Raw genomic sequence first — 21,467 nt, 5'->3', positions numbered from 1 at the left:
AAGACTGCTCCCTGATCATTAGCAAAGTGAAAGTTACAGGCAAGAACCTACATAGAGTAAAACCTAGGAGCAAGCCCAAAATCAATACCACTAACAACAAGAACCAAAAGAAATGCCAAGAGTTTGTGAAGGCTTTCAAACTCGAGATGTTTAGAAGTCACTACCAAAGAAGGCAGAGGAAATTTGGGAAGGATTAAGAACTGCAATACATGAAACAACTAGAGCTACATTTGAGGAAAAGAGGCTGTCCAATAAGAACTGGTTCGAAGAAAATTCAGAAGAACTATTACCTCTCATCAACATCAAGAACGCAGCCTATGTGGAACATAAGCAGCCAGAGAGCGCCAAAACGAGACTTTGACAGGCAAATAACAAAATACAGAGAGCAAACAGATGCTGTGCAAATCAGTACCAGACTAATCTCTGTGATGAGATGCATGACTTTTAGGTTTCCTGAGGCTGTATGATGGTCTGAAAAAAGCTCTAGGCCCTACTATCAACAAGGTGGCCCACCAACAGTGACCACCAACCACTCACTGGATGAAGAACTTAATGTTCGCATCAGAAAGGCTACCGCTACCTTCAGCAGACCGACTAAAAGAGCACAGAACAACTAAAAAAACCAACAAAACAAAAACAAACAAACAAACTTACCATCAAGTCCAAAATGCTAATGTACAAAGCTTGTGAATTCGGCAGTCATGTATGGTGGGGAAACATGGACAACCTATGCACACCAAGAGAGAAAGTAAAGCAGCTTCCACCTGCACTGTTTATGCTGCATCCTCAACATCAAAAGGCAAGATAAAGTTACCAATGCAAAGGGCAAATTTACCAAGTGTGACAGCCATACTCAAACAGTGATAACTGCGCTGGCTAGGCCATCCGAGCAAATTGGAAAATGAATATATACCCAAGGACATGCTATATGGGGAACTAGTGGAGGGAACAAGAACAACAGAAAGTCCTAAGCTTCACTACAAAGACGCATGCTAATGAGATATGAAGGCATTTGGAATTGATCCTGACCAATGGGAAGACTTGGCAAGTGACTGGAACAAGTAGCATCATTGTGTCCACCAGAGCATTAAAGTCCATGACAGGAACTGGATCCAACTGCTTGAAGAGAAAAGAGTCCATAGGAAGCAACCAGCTCCCAAGGCACCCAATCATGACACAGACACTTGCAACCTCTGCCACAGATCATGAAAGTCTTGGATTAGACTATTCAGGCACCATGAGACACTGCAAAGCATCTGTCATAGGCTGTAATATCCACTGTCTCTCACAGATGAAAGGATGCCAAGTAATCAAGCAAAGTTTGCTGATCTAATGGTTCCTTTTGGCTTTGAAGTCCATGAAACTACAAACTTCTCAAAGAGCAAAACCAACTCTAAAAAAAAAAAATTAAAAAACACACAGTGACCCACATTATCAGTGCATTAGAAACAAAAGAAAACCCTTGGCCTGATCTGAACCCTGATAATATGAATGGAAGCATTTTAATTTATTTCAATGGGCTGTGATCGAGCCCCCACAAGCCGTTGAGATGACTCAGGACTGCTGAAATAAAGGGCTCTGCTGATCACACAGGGGAAAAAAAAAAAACTACTGCCTTGTGTCTAAAAGCCATACTCATCATCATTCCTTCAGTTATTTATTGACAAGTGTTTGCTTTCAGCCACATTACAGGAATGGGTCAGTTCCTGTGTTCAGAATGTTTGTCTTCACTGCAGCATAGTGTAGTGATACTCGCTTTGGTTTTAAAATAGCTAGCTCAAGCACTGGTAGCAATCTTGACACAAAAGCATGCAACTCAGCACAGACTAATCTATCCTGCCAAGAACTTAGCTTGGATAACCAGGTGGTACAATGCCGCAATTTCTGCTAACTACAGCATAGACACATCTCAATTTCACTGACATACATTTGGAATAACTGCATAGACATTGGACTCTACATGTATTTTGGAGACATTGGGTATAGAAATGGCTGTTGAACTCTGGTGCTACTCAAAAAGCTGATTTGGTTTTCACCAGGCTATTTGATATTTATGAATAGACTTATTATGTAAACAGTTAACTCTGGGATCAAGTTAGATGGAATTTTTCAATCCCTCTTATTCTACCACTAAATGCACATTTTAAGTAGCTCAAAGGCTTGTCCAGACAGAAGAACTTTATAGTCACAGTCCTCCTCTCTCCCCCTCACAACTATCCTGAAAGAACAAGCAGCCAAGAAAATCCAGTGTAGGAAAACAGCCAACATACAAAACTCCAAATGCCATCTGACAGCAGTTATTATGACTTAGTGTGTCATTTGTATAAATAACCTGAAAAAGTCTAACCCATTATAGTTCCCATCAACTTCAATGCAGCCACAATTTCACCTTCACTAGCTTTATAGCTAGTTGAATCTTTCTATAGCTCTGAAGGTTTATGATAATCCAGTCTGATCTCCCACGTAATACAAACCGTAGGATTTTACCCAGCATTTCCAATTTGCTTTCCCCCACCCCTACAACATTTCACTGAGGAATTTAAAGCTTTGCTGGTTTAACACAATAACTCTTTATATAATTTTCTTGCATGTATGCACAATCACAATGCAAAGAAGAAAGCAATGTTACCCAGGTGCAAGCGTGTTTGGTTTGGTTTTTTTTTGCAGAAAGGTATCATGTAAAAAGGAAATGTATGGTTAGATCTATTACTTTGCCATTCTTAATTTCCTTTTGTTGCTTGTACTGTGAAATGTACTAGAGATTTTAGGCTTAGATAAAATAATTAGCAGACTTGGCTCATACCTGTAATATCAGTGTACACACGGTTGCAGTTGCATGTGAAGGTCTACACTCCTCCTGACTGTGTCAAGTTTGACTCAAGGCATTGCTACTTCAAAATAATTCTTCACACTAATGAGGGAGTTGCATGCAGGCCTCCAAATCAAAGTCAATTTGACCTGGCTACTCACTCCCATTTGTCCTCCTATCTAGAAAAGAATTTAGAAAAAGAAAGTAGTTGTCTCTCCAGTCAGATGGAGAAGTGGAAGCTTGAGGAGGAAAAGTAGCTGAAGTCGCACAGCAAGTCAGTGGCAGAGCAGGGAAGGGACCCCCAGGGACAAGGTACCACTTTTTTAAGAAGGGCTAACTGAACTGACAACATTTCTAAAAATTTATTTAGGACAGCTGATCTGGAAAATTTCCCACAACCAGCTGAGAAATAAAACCATGAATGGAAACTCCTTTTTAAGGGTTAACATTTCAAGCCTTAAACTAAACTTTGGAAACAGACTTATCTACTCATTGGGCTGTTCCAAAACCCCGGCTTCCAACCCTGAGGTTTCAAAACTCAGATCCAGAGTTTTAGTCTGATCCTAGGTTTGCAGCTTGTTCTGAATGCCTTTCCTTGGCAGTAGCTCATTTGTCTCCACATTATCATTACCTTGCAAAAGCTTCTTTTCCTGGAAAGAATCTATTTCATTAGTGTTAAACTTGTTCCCTACTGAGCCTCATCTCAGATGTTTTTTTCCTTAACAAAAAAGCTTTAGCTGAAGTTTTGGCTGCTGGTCAGGAGGCAATAACTAAAAAGAAAATAAGTGATAGCCAACACCCCCATCCCAGTTTAATTAAGTTCCCATTCCTCTGGGAAGTCTCTTCCCTTACCTCTGCATCACCCAAGACTCAAACAATATAACTGGTGTCTGACAATCAACCCAGTAGCTCCAAGATGAATGAAGGTAGAGTTTATGAATGGCCACATCCTGCCTACTGAGTGGAAAGAACCATATTATGTAGAGTCATTGATCACTGGTAAATATATGCATAAGGTTTTTCCACAGTACAGCATGCCTATAATGAGCAACGCCTTCCCTCATGTGGCAGTAAACTTCAGAAAAAGCAATGGTTAACACACAAAGGGTGATCTATGAGAAGATGTAATTTTTATATTATATTTATATATGTATTATCATCTTTATAACATTCACAGAACCATGTGTACAGGGCTGGGAAGGCAGAGTTCTAACTGATAATCTGGAGCTCAGATTAGTAAATCTCTTCACATTTTAGCCCATTTTCATCCTTTGACCCTGATGGGAAAGTCAACAGCAGAATTAAAGGATTAAAAACTAATGCTGTAGATTAGACACACTAATCACTGAGTATTATTGTCACTTGCCTCTAATGCCTACAAGATCCTTTGCAACCAAATGTCTATACCAGTGGTTTTCAACCTCTGGTCTATGGACCGCTGGGGGTCCACAGACTATGTCTAAGGGGTCTGTGAAAGATGACTATGACCAATCAAAAGTATGTGAATACCCACATTTACAACTCAAAGGGGGTCCGTGTGGTATATGGAATGTACCTTTAAGGGGCCAACAGTGGGATGACCCAGTCTCTCCCCCTGATGCCCCTGTGCATGTGGTTTGTGGTGGTGGGTAGCTGTTGTTCTCCCTGCAAGCATGCGAGTTGATGAATCCTGTTCCTAATAAAGATAAAGCTGTTTACCACCCCATCGGTCTCTGCTGAACGGTGACTCGAGGACAAAACCCCAAAAGGCATGAAGGTCTGAGTGAGTACCCCATCCCAGGAGCCCAAAGGCACCAAGTAAACATTATAGTCCGCATCTCCATTCAAAATTTCCAAAGGGGTCCGTACATCCATTCAAAATTTGTTAAGGGTCCGCAAATGAAAAAAAAGTTGAAAACCACTGGCCTATACCACAACTACCCAGCAGCTAGGTAGCCACTATATGGTGACAATTGCTTATCATACTGATCATAATTGTTAAACTATTATTTTGTGCTCACCTACCTAACAGTTGTATCCACCTGTTGTCTCATCTTGGGTGGAGGGGGGAAGGAGGGGTGGGTACACACATATATGCATGTAGAAATGTGCAATAGATGACATGTTCAAGATCAACAGATCCTGTGTGCATTATTTTTACTAATTAATTTTAATAGGAACTGAGCATCCAAATACCATCAACAGCTTTGAGTATCTTAACCTAAACAAATCATCATCAACCACAGAGTTGCCACAAAGGGTGGCAATTTGGGCCTTAAACCATAATGCAAATAAAAAACCAAGAAACTTGATGGCTTAAATGAAACCAACTTTAAGTTGCAGAAACTCACAAAGAACAAAGCAAAACACATCACATCAATATAACTTATTAGCTTCACTTGTTTCCCTTCCACAACTCAAAAATGATCCAAAGCTGCCTTGATCATTTTGTAGTCTCCACCAACATGTGTACACTTACAGAGACACACTGCTCTGAGGCCAATGTGAACTCATGCCAACCTTCAACAAGGACTGAATTTTTATGGTTGAGCAGCAATCAAACCAATTTCAACTCAGAGTTTAAACATGGAAACACTTACAGACCTCTTTCTTCCTACCAGAAACATGGTGCCACTCTAACACGCCCTGCTTGTGACTATCAAGTGGAAATACATAATCATATGTGGATGAGGATTCAGAGTCCAAATAAAAGAGCATGCTGGGTTATTAAAAAAAAAAAAACAAAAAAAATCCGTGGAGGTAAACCCTTCCCCAACATATTTCTTCCCTTAATATGTCTCAACAAACAGATAAAAAAAGCCTGTTCTAACAACTCATGCTATAGTTGGTAGGGTCAGAAGGGACCTGAGCAGATCATCAAGTCCGACCCCCTGCCATGGGCAGGAATGAATGCTGGGATCAAATGACCCCAGCTAGGTGATTATCTATCCTCCTTTTGAAAACCCCCAAAGTAGGAGCAAGCACCACTTCCCTTGGAAGTTGGTTCCAGATCCTAGCCACCCTGACTGTGAAGTAGTGCTTCCTGTCTAGCCTGAACCTACTCTCAATCAACTTGTGGCCGTTATTCCCAGTTACTCCAGGTAGTGCTTGGGGGGAACAGGGACTCTCCCGTTCCCCACTGGTCCCTCCTGTTAAGTTTACAGATGGCCACCAGATTCCCTCCCAGCCTTCTCTTGTGGAGGCTGAACAGGTTCAGGTCCTGTAGCCTCTCCTCGTGGGACCTGCCCTGCTGCCCCCTGACCATGCGAGTGGCCCTCCTCTGGACCTTCTCAATGCTGGCCACATCCCTCCTGAAGTGCGGCGCCCAGAACTGGACGCAGTACTCCAACTGTGGCCTGACCAATGTCGCACAGAAGGGGAGGATCACCTCCTTGGACCTGCTCGTGATGCATCTGTGGATGCATGACAAGGTGCGGTTAGCTTTGCTGACCGCATCCTCACAATGACATCTCCAACCCATGATTGGGCGATATTTGATTATTAGCAGTACTGGATGTTTGGAAGTATGGTTCTATTTGGTGAAGGTACCAGGCATAACTATTTCAGCAGTTCCCAGAATAAGTTTTCAGTTGCAGTTTGATCTCAAGGTACTGAACGGAAATCCAGGATACCAAAGTTCAATTTCCACCTCTGTGCAGACCCCATGTATACCCTTGGGCCATTCATATTATCCCTCGGTGCCTTTGATTTCCATCTACAAAATACAAATCTGACCACCTTCTCTCTCTCACCTGACCTATTTTGCCTGTTCCAACTATAAACTCTTCAAGGCAGGAACCATGTCTTGAGAGACATGCATAATTCCTGTAGGACAATGGGACACCAGTCTTAGTTTGGGTTCCCATACATAATTGTAATAACTAGAGCTGGATCAAACAAAAATGGGGAAAAATATAATCAATTCCACCCATGCACACATCCTCAGAAAAATTAGTCCCCTTTTACAGGAGAAGAAGCTGAAGTAATAAGAGCTCAACTGACCTGTCAAAAATAATAAAACAATGCCAATTCCTGTCTATGCTCATAGAGCGGCTAAGAATCTTTGCCAATTCATGTTTGCTAGAGATGAACAGGCTACATATTTACAGGGTGCCATTGCAAAATGAGATACAAGATACAATGACACATTTCTCCAACACCTTCCAATCCAAATTACTTCTACATGCTACCAACTTCCAGCTACATAGGCAAACCAAGCAAGTTGATCCCAAGTTTACCCCAAGTTGATTGGCACTGATTTACCACTGTTAAACCTCCTGCAGCTCTCTATATCCATGTTAACTGGGAGCTTTTACACCCACACTGCCACAAAAGCAATGACTACACAAGGTGTTATGCACTACAGAGTCAGGACTTAAAACCAATAAACCTAAGGCCTGCTTCTCATTGACACCAAAGCCACTTGCCACCAACTCCTGTAAATTATATTTTCATTCATTTTGGACCTCTGTACCTTTACAAGGCATTACACAAAGCAAGTTTAGTATAATTAACAATGTTGCTCCTAACATTCAGTCTACTGAACAATCCCTACAGGAGATATAAACTCTTTCTGAACAAGGCAGTTGCTATGTATATTTATTTCTACCATGCTGATGAAGTACTGCTAAACAGGAAAGGTGCCAAACCTTGAATTTAAAAGCATCAATTTAATATTACAGTAGGATTAACATTCCAGGGTTGGCAAGAACAGAGAACTATTATCTTCATTTGATCTGAACCATTTGTTTCAGCTTTTTCCACAAAGTTAGCACTTTCTCTTCCAGACTTGCATCTGCTTTTGTTGCAACTCTTCCTGAGATTAGAAAGCTTGAAAGGACCAAAAGAATAACTTTCTGTCTACTCTACCAAAACATCATTGTATATTGAGAAATTGTCTGAGTGGACATCTTCCTAAAATCTTAAAATGATTAAGTGAATTAATTCTTTAACAATAATCAACCTCACTAATAGGTAACCAGTCATTTTTATCATTTAGACTGAAATTCTATATAGTCTTTAAGATTGGTCCAAAAAACAAACAAACAAACCCCCCCACAAAAACAAACAAAAAACCCCCCAACTCTGAATTTGAACATCTTTAATACCTGAAGCAGACCAAGAATGGGCCACACAAAGTTTTTTAATATTTCATTTTTATGTTCTGGTCTTATTTACATAGGTTTCCTGGAAAAAGTATAGAAATTCATTAAAATATTTCAAGACGTTGTAGTCATAAATTGTATGCAGTGGGCTTGAAAATGTAGTCCTTAGTCTGTCAGCAAAGGAATAAATGTGCTTATGACTTTAGACTAGATTAGTTATAAATCTGACTGGGATTGTGGTTTAATATGTTGACTTAAAAAGGACAATTTTCCTCAGAAATGTTAAAATGAAATCAATGTTCTATCAGTCAAATAAACCATTTCTGGAAAAAAGAGAATGAGCCATGAATAAAAAAAAAATCTATAACAGACTCATGGGTAATACAGAGTTGGTAGAAACTTTAAATTTTGGAAGTTATTAAATGTTCACAACTCCCCCCCCCCCCCCCCGATTTAAAAAAAAAATGAACTAGTTCAATTTTTCAATTTAAAAGTTTGGAAAAGCTTTAAAAAAAGATTTGGGATTAAAAAAAAAATTACAATTCCTTTTTCCAATCAGCACTACTTCAAACTCTAATTTTCTATGATGCTATGATTTCCTGAAGATCCAAGTAAAAGAAATTAGTTAACATTAAATTCAGTTCCAGATTTCTAACTTGTGGCTGCTTTCTGAAGAGTAGCAAGGCTATGATTTTCAGCCACTGAATGGCTGTGGTTAAAAAAACAAAACAAACCAACAACCCAAAACCCAAAAACAAGCGAACAAAAAAAACCAACCCCCCCCACAAAAACTACAGAATCCAGAGACAGAATTAACCATTTTGATATTCTGTTGTCTTAGCAGTGATAATTTCCCTTCTCTTCCTGTAAGGGTCTCGCTCTTTCATCACATGGTTTGGATGGGGTTTCCTAATTTAAGAAAAAAGAAGGAAGTGAAAAAAATCTCAAACTCTATCACAGGCAACTACACTGTTCCTTAATGAGCATCACCAGCACTGTTAGAGCCTTGAATAAGATGCAGCTTGCCATTGTGTTCTAGAGGTGTTTGCTGTATTTGCTTGAGACTCCTTACAGAGGTTTCATTTTCAGAGGCATCTTTGAAAACCTTGCCCCCAATACCTGCATATGCTAGTGGTTAGGACAATCAAAAAACAACAACAGCTGAGACTCTTACTTGTATCACTAATGCCCTTGAAATCAAAAGATCTGACCAGGAAGGGTTTACTTGTGGAATAGTTATCACCCACACTAAAATGCACACAAGTTAGTCAGTCACAGAAGAGAAATGGCTGCAGGAGAACTTAATACAGTGAACCTTTTCACCAAATGACCTTTAACATAGCAGTTACTGTAGAAAACTGAATTAAAAGAAAAACAGGACCTTCATCAACTCAGAGATAAAATGCTGTGTCCAGCACTAAAGACTCTAAAGTAGGCAACCTTCAATCCTCTGGATCACAGTGTACATGTAAGAGGTCTACCTACATCGCACCAAGACCTTCGATGCGCATGCCTGGGCAAGAGTATGGAAGAGGCTGTCCAAGACCTACAACCCCCCTTCAAACCACACAGACAGAATCCAAAGGCTGGTGCTTCAGTCAGTGTGCTGATGGTTGTAGCTTCTGCCAGACAGCAACAGATAGAACTGCACCTGACTGCCTAATGTCACTCGGCAAAGGCATGTTTCCATCAAGCTGATGTCCCTTAGTCTATCTCCAACCGAGGAGTATCCACAAGGCAATGGGGGCTAGGGTTTTGAAACGCCTTATACTCGCCTTACAATACTGTATTTTATAGGAGCTACACCACCACAAGTAGTCCCACCATGTTGCCACCAGGCCGTCCAGCCAGATGCAGTTTCCAGCCATACCTAAGACTAAAGAATCAGACCCTCTGTAATAAAAAGAGAACGCTAAAACCTTGCTTGTTTGTATTCCTGGTAGTGTGGCAACTAATAAAATAATGAAACAAAATGAAGTTGGAAGAAAAGGCTTGAATGCTTCCATTGACACATGGAAAATAGGTCAGTTCAGCAGTGGGGTCTGGGGATTGTTTTGTTTTCCACAAATATAAAATATTTTTCTTCATAGTTTCAAAACTTCAGTGAAAACAGTTCCGATCTTTTTGTAGTTAAAACATCCCCCCACAACTGATTTCAGTGCAAAAAAAGGAACCACAGGCATAAATAGTACTAGGAAGCAAAATAAATATATGAGAGAGAGAGAGAGAGAGTGAGAGTGAGAGTGAGTGAGTGAGTGTATTTGCACATGTGCCCAGCTCCTCCAGAAAGCAGGGCCAAGGACTATTAAAATTCTACCCATTTTAATTATCAGATGTTAGTGTAGTATGTAATGATAATATTTTTAAAATGTGTAAACTGATATTGCCCCTGTAATAATACAGAAGCCTAATCTGCTTAATACTTGTCATACATAGGAAGGTCTGGCTAAGACCAAGACAATCAGGTAAGGGTAATGAACATACATGGTTTTTTCCCCTTTCACTGCCACAATACAAGGGAAGAATGCAAGCAGCTTTCAAAATTCAATGTTGCAATTAGCTGCAGAGAAGAAACTTGTGGTTTTTTTCAGTGATTGTCAGCCAAGCTGCCCACCGCAATGTTTGCATTGTTAGGTATGCAAATATGATTCACAAGATAAAAGCAGATTTCAAAAAGAAATCCATAGTTATGGTATTTCTGAGTTCTTTGCAACAGAAAACTACCTCTATTATTTTTCTGTAGTAAAAAAAAGAAAACTAAGAGCTGGCATTTTCAAAGGAGTGCCTCCAGCCTAAAAAGCTTGAGAACCACTGGTTTACTGGCAACAAACTGAAATCCATCACAGGATGTTTTTGCCATGGTCACCCCTTGGCACACAAAAAAATAACTGAACTACCAGACAGCAAATACAAATGAGATGTTTTCTAGCCTTTGCTCTGAGTGCAATCTTAGTGAAAGGATGCAAACATGGGCCTAGAACTTCCTCCATCTGAGGAACTTGACTATTTTAATGCACTATTTTGATGATGGCAGTATCTCATGATCCTGACTGTAAACCAGGACTGAGCCTTGTGCTATACAAACACCACAATGACTGTTCCTGCTGCAAATAGCTTACAACATAATTATACTGCAATACTACTAATAGTAATATTGCAAAAGATTATAATAACAGAAAATATTGCATATTCTGCTGTCATTCACATTATACATGCAACACTCATAAAAGATTTGGTAAGCTAAAAATAACATTATGCCTCAAAGATGTAATCAGTCAATAAGAGTTAGTTCTGTTGACACAACAGTTGTCACTTGATATGCTGCTGGGAAGTCTTCATGGCAGGAGTTTCTATGAAACCAGGCAACTATCACAGTTCCCTGCTCCTCCAGTTGCAATTAAGTCCTGCTGGGCAAATCTTACCTTTAATGAACTCAAGCTACTAATTTGCCTCCAGACACACAGTTATCACTTGGGGGGGGGGGGGGGGGGGGGGCAGGAAAAAAAAAAAAAAAAAAAGAAGAACATGAATGGGATGGGCAATGATTTGGAAAAAGAAAGTATGATGGAAAGAAGCAGGAGCAGGGAAAAAAACAAGTCAGAATTGAGACTAGCCAGCCTGTGCTTTAAGCTTATAGGCACACTTCAAGCACATACAAGGAATATGTATAAAGTTTCAGCAAGTGGCATAGGGAAATACAAGGTAAGAATTAGTTGGTCTAATAAAACACATCTACCAAGTAAGAATCGAGACCATTTCAGAAACCAGATCAGTAGCTATGGGCTGGGATATGCAAAACATACTAAGGGAAAGCTCCCACTGATCTGGTGTTTTAACTCCCATAGGGTTCCTTGAAAAGCCCAGCCGTAATACCCACGTCTGCAGTAATGCCAGGAAAAGAAATCCCCTTGCTCTTGCTGGTTTTTCAAAGAGAACACCAGAGAGCAGAACTTGTAGTTTTCCTTACACTTACTCCCTACAAGAGTGAGACTGGCTTAAAAACACTTACTTATACCTCCTGTCACTGTAGCAACAAAAAACTCAACTTCCCCCACACATCTGCAGTCAGTAATTTAATCTGGTTTGATGAAGCTGCAGGTCTCTGCACAGTGCTCCTCTACTGTGCCTCCTTAATTTCTTGGCCATGCAGCAGGTAGTTAACACTTCCTGCCCTCTCTGCTCCACCTGCTCTCTCCATACTTTACTCCTCTCTCCTTTCTTCTGAAAAGAATAGTACCTCAAATAATAACTGCATCTTCACATCTCATCTTGTGCCCCTTGGAGAGCCAGCATCCACTGCAACATGCCTTCCTCAACACTTCCTACAAAAAATCCCACAGCCACAACTTCCTTGAAAAGCATCAGTTGTGTCCATCCCTTCTTAGGAAAGGAACAGCAGCACATGAACTGGTCTGCTCTCACTCAAAATTTCTGCCAACCCTATGCAACCAAGCACATGGACTTAAACTGATTGCTAAAGAAGATGAGAGATTTAGGCACAAAGACTCCCTTCTACAATATAATTCCTAAAACTCACCCTCTTTTGTCTCTATTCCCTGGACAAATACTTGCAAGCCTTTTTACAAAATGTAACAGATTTCATTCAAATAACATGCTACAGATAAATGCAGAAATACTCCATGTCTGCAGATTCAAAAACCATGCTCACTTTCACTTTTATTGTTTCAGGGCTACTTATAACTTTACATCAAGAAGGTAAGGTGGGTCAGACAACAAGAACCCCCTCCCCTCCCCCCCCCAATCCCCCCCCAACCAACCTTAAGTCATTAATTTTGCAAGAAAACAAGGTTAAAAAAAAAAAATCATATACTAGTAGAAAAATATATTGTTTTAAGTGTATATTTCAAAATAATTACCCAGTAAAGAGCAATGCAGGAGAGTTTGGGTTCTTTGCAACAAGCTGTCATTATGCAATTGAAAAGATGTAATAAAATCCTGCACTTAAAGAAGAAATAAAGGCCAACAGGCACAGCAGCAAACAAGAGGCCCTTATTTTGCTCCTATTTCAGTCCTTATTAGGCTTTGCCTTTCACTAACTTCAAAAGAATCAGGATCAGGCACATAAAGAGACACAGCATGAGAGACTGACAGGCACAAAAACATACAGGCCTTAAATGTACATGTAGACTTGCACTGGTTTACCTTAATAAATGCAAACTTCTGGGTAGATCCTGATCGCTCAGTTCCACAATTACTTAGGCTATCTTCGCAGAAAAGTCAAACTGTTAGATGATAAACCAATACAAATAACTGGTGCAGGGCCTGTGTGCAGATTTCAATATTGGTTCATCTCATCTAGCTTGAACTTGTAAATTTATGGGCACAAACTAAATTAACAGCAGTTTAGACTTTTTCTTGAGTCCATGCTCAAAAGCTGCATCAATTTGACAAAATCAATGTACAGCCAAACTACTTGTGTAGAGCTTGCCTTCAGTTCAACTTAAATCTGTTATAAATCAATCTACGCGAATCAAAATAAACTTGTTTTAAAGTGAATAATATTCATATATTTTGCGGTGATTTAGCAATTGTTTTAGATTAAATTGGTGCTTCCTCTGCATATGATAATGCTGGAGCCAAGAGGTTTCACCGAAGTCAGGCCTGAAGGAGAAGTTTGCAAAGTGTGAGCTCTTTGTGGCCTGCTCTTGCATCGTTTTAGAGCCCCAAACAGACAACCAGTTGCACAACTGGGACTTTTAACATGAAAGCATATTCCCAGAGCAACTGCACAAGTGTTAGAAGTCTGAACAAATGTTAAAAGCTAAAACAAAAACTCTGTTTTATTTTGACAGAGCATCAGCTCCACAGTATTATCAGCTATATGAAACCATTTTAAACAGGGAAGCGCAAAATGCTGGGACTGATGAATGGGTGCAACACACAAAGCAGACTTGGAGACTAACACAGAAGCAGACTTGCAAGCAGACTTGCAGAAACTAAATGCCAGATGAGCAGCAAGACATGAACTTACAACCATCCATATCAGAAGTACTCCCAGGTAAAAATGTTGGTCGTGATAAAATTAATAAAAGTTCATCCTGGGGCATGCTCTCTCTATCAAATCCTTTGCATTTCTGTTCACACAAGTCACAAATATAGCTGGCAGGCACTGGTTTCCATTTGAAAAATTACTGCCATTCCTAAGATGTGATGCAGCTGATTGTTACTCAAATAACACACAGTATTTCAACAGAATAACTCCTTTGCTATAAGGATAGTCTTATGCTTGTGGCCTCTGCAGCAGGTAAGAATATTGGTTTAAATGGTCACCAATAATGATATGGGGTCATTAAAAAAAATCTGTTAAAAAATAGAGAGATATCAAAGCTAAAGATGCCATACTGCCAGCCCTGAAGAGTAAAACTGATGTTAACTCAAAGGCACGTTTTGTTACAATAGTAACATGGTAAAGATATCATGTTTGATCCAAAATTATTATTTTGCAACTTTTCAGAACTCTAATCAAATTGAGATCAATTATTTGCAAAACTCAGCAGCCAACCTTTAAAACATAGGGTTCTTATCCATCACCATGAGCCATTCAGATATGAGCTTGAAACATTTCAAGTACTCAGCCAAGAAGCAACATGAAATTTATGTGGGATGCTGTTTTCACTAGTAAATTCATTAATGCATCATTGTTATAAAAATAACCAGAAAGGCAACAAATATATTGTGCCTCTCAGCCCAAGACAAAAAACATTATTTATACTGCATATAAACAGGGCTCATTTACTAATTTCATTTGTAGTTGGGTTTTTTTTTTACTGACAAATGTTTTTCATTAATTGACTCAAAAAACACTGAATTTTGAACAACAATAATTAAAAAAATTAGTCTAGCTAGTTACTCCCCAGCCTATATTTTGCATGTAATTATTCTGTTCCAAGCGCAGAACTTTGAACTTGTCTTTGTCGAATCTCATCTAATTGACAGAAGACCACAGCAGAAGTGCTCACCCAACAAACATGTGAATTCTGCTAACTACCTTGTCACATGGACACAGGAAAGGAAGGCTGTATCCACCTTACAGTAATTTCATATAGTCTGTATTTCCTTAGCTTGTGAATAAGAATGCAAGTAAGATAAGATGTGTGAAGGGTGGTAAATGGCAAAGGGGGGGGGGGGGGGGCGGAAAAAAAATGAGTGAAAATTTAAAGAGAACCTTTTCAGAACTGAAATGGAATACCTCGGGTGAAGCGTTAATGCAGACCTGTGTTACCATCACTTAAAACTCTTCAAGCAGACAATACAGTTCAGCCATTACAGCAAACACTTTATTTGTTTCTAAGCAGGTAATGATAGTCCTTAACAATATTATTGACTTTTCTATTTGGAAATGGAAAAAGAGAGCAATGAAGCATGCACCTCTAGCATGGACCTCTAATTAGGACATGAAAACATCTATTGAGCAAGGAGTCTGATCTGCCACAGAGGAGATGGGACTTAAAGAAACTCAGTCAAATTATACTTTAGATAAACTTGCAAAAATCTAGTAAAGCCACCAGGAATAAAATTAAGTCAATGGAGAAAACAACAGTTGCACTGTCCTCTGCCATAAATCAATGATAATTTAATTATTTTAAAGTCAATCTGATGATGGACAGGCTGCATAAACTTCAGGGACACAACTGTAAATAATTCCCATAAAACTTCAAACGAACTTAATTGCAGTGTTACATAATACATATACGTGTATTAAAATGCATTCTGTGCATGACTGCCTTTGAGAAAAGCAACAGGCCAAAAAGAAAATGGTTAGTTTGTAGGTCTGTGAGAGGGGTGGGTGAGCTTTTGCTGGGAGGTAACAAATCAGCTTTTAGTGTGCTCCTTTTAAATACCAACAAGCCATTCAAGGAGATTGCTTACAATAATTCAGGAAACAAACATTCAAAAATTGAAACTTGCAAAAATTTAAGGGATGCCTTTGGATCACAGTGGTTAGTTGTTGGGAACTCTACATTGTTACTATCTGCAGAGCTGAACTGGAAATAAATTCAAACATCTCTATGGCAATGTCAAAAGCACAGATAATATTCTGTTAGACATAATGTTACCATTCTTTCTTTAATAAAAGGAACTTGGAGACTTTCAAAGTTCTCAGCCACCATCTGGAGAAAGGCCCAGGCTAGGGGTGAATGAAAGCTACTACCATGTCATGGCCCCTATATGATATGAACAGGTAGTGTAAGGCCAACTCCTCGTCACAAACACCATCATAATTAGTACTAATAGCCACCCTTCCTGGCAATTTTCCCAGGGATTAAATAGGCCAAGGAGATTAAAATATTCTGCCAATAAGAGGCAACAATTTTACACTGAAATTTTTTAGCATAAAAGTACTCTGGGTAGGCAGCAGGGAGAAAAGGTTTTATTCTCCTGCTCTTGTATCCGTTCCATGAAAAGACAGGGTGCTTCCATCTTCTGTGATCAATCTACAACCCAAGATCTGAAAGCTTTTACTACAAAAATGGACCAGATGATCTGCAAGGTGTCTTCCAGCCCCTAACAATCTATGAATCTATGAAAAAGGCCCATATCCTGCAGGGGTTTAGGTTGTAGCTGTGTTGGTCTAAGGATGTAGGCAGACAAGGTTCCTTGGGTGAATTTGATATCTTTTATTAGACCAACCCAAATAGTTGGAGAATAGTTATTAAGCAAGCTTTCGGGTTCAAAAACCCTTCATCAGGCTAAGGAAACTTCAGCAGTTGGTGTGTGCTCTTCCTGGATGCAATGAAAAGTAAAGAAGCCAGGGGCTGGGCTGGGCTGGGGAGTCAGTTGCCAGGTAGATTATAATGTATCAAAAATCCAATGTCTATGTTTAGTCCATGATCTCTAGTATCCAGGAGGTTGATGAAATGGAGCTCATAGGCTCGTCTCTGGGAAGTGTTGTGCAAGTTTCCCTTGAGGATCAGGACTGAGAGATTGGAGAGAGAGTGGCCCTCCTGTGAGAAATGTGCCCCCACCGGTAACTGGGGATTTCTGTCTTTGATGGATTTCCGGTGTGCATTCATTCTGGTCTGCAGTTGTTGTTTGGTCTCTCCTACATGTTTTCCATCAGGGCATCTGGTGCATTGGATGAGGTATATTACATTTCTGGAGGTGCAGCTGTAAGATCCTGGGATGCTGATGGCTCTGTTGTGGGGTGTAGTAATTGTGGGGGTGGTGGAGATGTGTTGGCAGGTTTTGCATTTCTTGTCCTGGCACAGTCTGGATCCTTTTGGTGTGTTCTGGCTTGAGGAAGTTTGCTTCTGGTGATGAGGTTGGCGAGGTTCGGTGCTTGTTTGAAGGCTAGGATGGGTGGCTCTGGGAAGATCTTTTTAAGAATAAGGTCTCTGTCTAGTATGGGTTGCAATTTTTTGAGGATTTTCCGTACAGGTTCAAGGGAGGGGTGATACGTCATAACCAGCGGTGTGCGATTTGGGGGGGAGTTTCTTCTGTACTGCAGCAGTTCTTCACGTGGTACCCAGGTGGCTCTTTCAAACGTGCAATCTACCTCTCTGGAGGAGTGTCCTTGCTGGGTGAAAGCCTTTTTAAGATTGGTGAGGTGGCAATCCTGGGCGTTCTCTTCAGTACAAATGCGGTGGTATCTGAGGGCTTGGCTGTATATCACAGCTTTTTTGATGTGTTTAGGGTGATTGCTGGTTCTGTGCAGATATGTATGTTGGTCTGTGGGTTTCCTGTATACTGTGGTCTGTATTTTACCCTTCTGGATACTGATCATTGTGTCTAAAAAGGAGATGTCGGTGCTGGAGTATTCTAAAGAAAGTCGGATGGAGGGATGGTGGCTGTTGAATTTCTGATGGAACTCCATCAGAGATTGCAGGTTCTCAGTCCAAATGATGAAGATGTCATGGATGTATCTTAAGTATAGCAAGGGTTTGATGGTGCAGTTCTTGAGGAAGTCTTCTTCCAGGTGGCTCATAAAAAGGTTGGCATACTGTGGGGCCATTTTAGTGCCCATAGCTGTTCCCATCATCTGGAGGAAGTGTTGATTATTAAAAGTGAAATTGTTGTGTGTGAGGATGAAGTGTATAAGGTCAGTAATATCTTTGGGTCTGTATTCTGAGTTGTAATCTTGTTCCTGTAGATATGTAAGGCAGGCTTAGATGCCATCCTGGTGTGGGATGTTGGTATATAGGCTGGTAGCGTCCATGGTGGCTAGGAGTGTGTTGCTGGGAAGGTGGTCTATCCTGCAGACACTTACATGCTTACCTTTACTAGCAGGAACAGCTCCCATGGTAGTAATATTAAGCATGTGCTTTAACTTGAGGATTGGGGCCTAAGTGCAAAGCACTTAATGCATGCCTTTGTAATATTAGGTATGCAAATATAAAGCCTAACAAAAATAACTCATTAACACAAAGTACAAGCACCAACCATTCACTTACTGAAGTTATTTACTGTAGCAATCCAGTTAAATATGCTTGTAAAATAGATGAAAAACAACCATTATGAACTACAATAAGAACTGGACTACATACCCAAGTAAGGAAATTAGCATCTCCTTTATATAACTGTGCATGCAGGAATAACTGGGTATCACACACTTGCTTACTCCTGTTTGGCTGGGAATGCTCAGAACACAGACCTTTGGTTCCTATACAGGCCAGCACCTTGTATGCAGCAGGGACATCATAGCCTGTTGCTGATAAAGCCCAGCAGCAAATTACTAATCCCGGAAACCAGGAAGAATTATGATCAGAGGAGTGTCTCTGTGAGTCACGTTGCTGCCCAAGGCTACTTTTGATAGTACTGTCTTAGTCAGAGTCATGTCTAAAAATCAAAGCTGTCTCAAAATTGGCATTAGGTTTAAGGTGTTTAACCTACCCTTACTATGATAAGGAGCTGCAAGTCTCAAGGCAGACAGCACTTAAGAAGCAACCCCTGCAATTTGTACAAATTCCTGTGCCACCAATGAAAATAAAACTCCGCAGCACAGTGTATATGTTGTCACTAGTGGAGGAAACAAAGTTCAGAGAACATAACATTACACACCCTGAAAGTAGTCAAGAAAGCAAGCAGATAAGACTGTGCTGCCTGTAATAACTTTGTTAAGACACGGAGCTGCACTTCAGCTCTAATCCTACAAAGAAGCTGCAAATGCGTAGATCCCAGGACCCACATGAAGTTTTTATGAAGTTAAGGGGTTATTACAGGGGTTTAGGTTCTTTATTCTCTGAGGATTGGGGCCTTGATCCCTTTTGAGATAACTGTAACAAAGAGAAATTCAGTAGTGCTTCACACTTTGCAAATGCTTCCCCATTTCAAAATGTTTCCCAGGGAGAAGAACGACAGGGACAGATCAGTTCTCCTTAAGAGTTTGTTCCTGTGAGAAATGTTCTCCTCTTCTGTGCTCTACAGAGCATCTTCCAGACAGCCTCAGGATCTTGTGGTTTTCAATTTGTCATACGTCCAAAAATAAAAAAAAGGGAACTTACTGAGCACAAGGTCTGAGACAAGGCTCTGACTAGGAGGTAGGAAATTAGTGTTTGAAGATCTTTTAAATGACAACAAACTGGCAGGGTTTTTGGTTGTAGCCATGTTGGTCTAAGAACATAGGCAGGCAAGGTGATCTCTTTTATTAGACCAACCAAACAGTTGGGGAAAAAAGTTCTTTGCAAGCTTTCGGGTACAAACACCCAGGGCAGGTAATAAAAGCTGTTGGAGCTCATTCCCTGCCATTCACTCTTTTATTGCATTCTCCCCAGGAGCATCACAGACACCGATTCTCCTCCTATTAATCCCTGGGGAGCTATTAACCCTGCAGCAGTTACTGCCCAAACTGCATCTCTCACCCAAACGTCTCTCCGGAGCGCCCCCTCCCCCGTTTCAAGCAGACCAAAAAAAGTGAACAAGCACCACAAAAAACCCCGAAGAGATGGGTCCCAAGACCGCAAACTTGGGGAATGACAAAAACCAAAGCCGCATGAACCAAATCATGCAGACCTTAGGCTGTCTCCCCACCCTGCGGCTCGACGCCAAATCAAAGTCCCAGTGAATATTTGTAGTGCAGACCTGGGGGCAAAAAGGATGGGGGGTCACAGAGGTATCACTGCAAAAAGAAGTCAAGAGGGAACAAATCAAACCTTGCTGAAGGGGGACAGAGGAAATTACATTATAATGCGGGGGGTGCAGGGGGCATCTGGACCTGGCGAGCAGGGGGAGAAGGAGACGTCCCCGAAGGGCTGAGGACGAGGGACTCGTGCGTAGTTCCTGGGGGCACGGGCCCGTGTTGGGGCAGGGGCAGGAGGAGGGAGACGGGGCCGAGAGCACGGGGGGGGGAGGAGGGGACTATGCCGGGATGGAGAGGGTGCCCAGGGGACGGCGCTCACTCACCGACCCCGTACTTCTCGCGCTTGGTGGGGATCCAGCGGGCCATGCCGGCGGCCCGGCCCGGCCCGGGGCAGCGCCTCAGCGCCCGTCTGCCCGCGGCGGCGTCGGTCGAGGCGCCCCGGGCTGCTCCGCCATGTTCGGGGCCGGCGCCGGGGCCCCGCTACTAACTCGCGGGACCAGGCAACTTTCCTGCCTCCCGCGGCCGCCCAGAACAGCAGCAGGAGGAGAAGGGAGAGGGAGGAGGAAGCGCCTCGCCCCGCCCCGCCCCGCCCCGCCTCGCCGGGGTTACCTTGGCTGCCCCGCCTACGAGGCGATTTGCTGCGGCCCAGCCCGACTCGCCTCGCCTCGCCTCGCCTCGCCTCACGTTTGGCGCCCCTGGGGGCGGCGGGCCTCCGAGTCGCCGTGCTCCGGTGCCTGCAGGGGGGCGGGGCGCAGCCACTGACACCGTCCGCGACGGCGCTCCCGGCCCCTGACCGCGCGGGTCGCCGGGCACCAGGCTGCCGCGTCCTCCACTCGGGACGTGGGCGAGCCAGGGGCGCAGGGCAGGGAGCCACCCGGGGCCCCACACGCGTGGTGGCAGCGCAGCCCCAGCCCCTTCCCGGAGGAGCGAGTGCCTTGTGCCATTGGCACGAGGGCCAGGGGTTGCCTCCCTTACTGTACACCTCGCCCCGCGGTTCAGGTCGGCGTGGCGCTGAGATGAGGATCTAAGAGTAGGCTGAGAGAAACCTCTTCAGTTATCCACACAGGAACCTAGCAGGAAACCCTATGAATAATCCCAATCCACTCATGGGGCTACCCACCATGGTTGAAATTTAACACAGGCATGTATGTTTGCAGGGCCCAGGCCTATTTTTTATACCTGCATTAGGAGATGATTCATATCTGTGAAGCATGAATGAAAGACTTTTTCTTCTCAGAAGTGTGTTTCTATTTTAGAGATCTTGTGCAGAGAGCTGCATGGCAGTACGCTCCTTTGTAGACTTATTATTATTGTTGCGGTTGTTATTTTTAAACTACGAATAGGAGCAAATAGACTGCATTTTGTTAGATTTGTTAGTGGGTTTTTTAAATCTATTCCAAGCCATCCTCACTATTTTATGCATGAAAACTCCCAGCGGTGCTTCTATTTTTAGATGCAAGTAATTATTGCTTATTCCAGCAGAAAATGGAAGACTATAAGTAATTTGAATGCATAAATTAAACAGTAGCCTAGGCAA

The 21,467-nt window shown here is 41.8% G+C and overlaps 1 protein-coding gene across 2 annotated transcripts in view; it reads right to left on the bottom strand.

The window, feature by feature from the left end:
* Positions 1 to 20,445, bottom strand: part of DOCK5 (dedicator of cytokinesis 5) — a 146,313-nt gene extending 125,868 nt beyond the window's left edge. For both annotated transcript variants that reach the window (XM_006276811.4, XM_019482453.2), the window contains exon 1: positions 20,254 to 20,445. In XM_006276811.4, the coding sequence (XP_006276873.1) occupies positions 20,254 to 20,296 (43 nt within the window). In that variant the 5' untranslated portion in view covers positions 20,297 to 20,445. The remainder of the gene's footprint in view (positions 1 to 20,253) is intronic.
* Positions 20,446 to 21,467: the final 1,022 nt, after the last annotated feature.

The sequence above is a fragment of the Alligator mississippiensis genome, chromosome 7 (genome assembly GCF_030867095.1).
Source record: "Alligator mississippiensis isolate rAllMis1 chromosome 7, rAllMis1, whole genome shotgun sequence".
Lineage (NCBI taxonomy): Eukaryota > Metazoa > Chordata > Crocodylia > Alligatoridae > Alligator > Alligator mississippiensis.
This window is presented reverse-complemented; position numbering and strand designations above follow the sequence as displayed.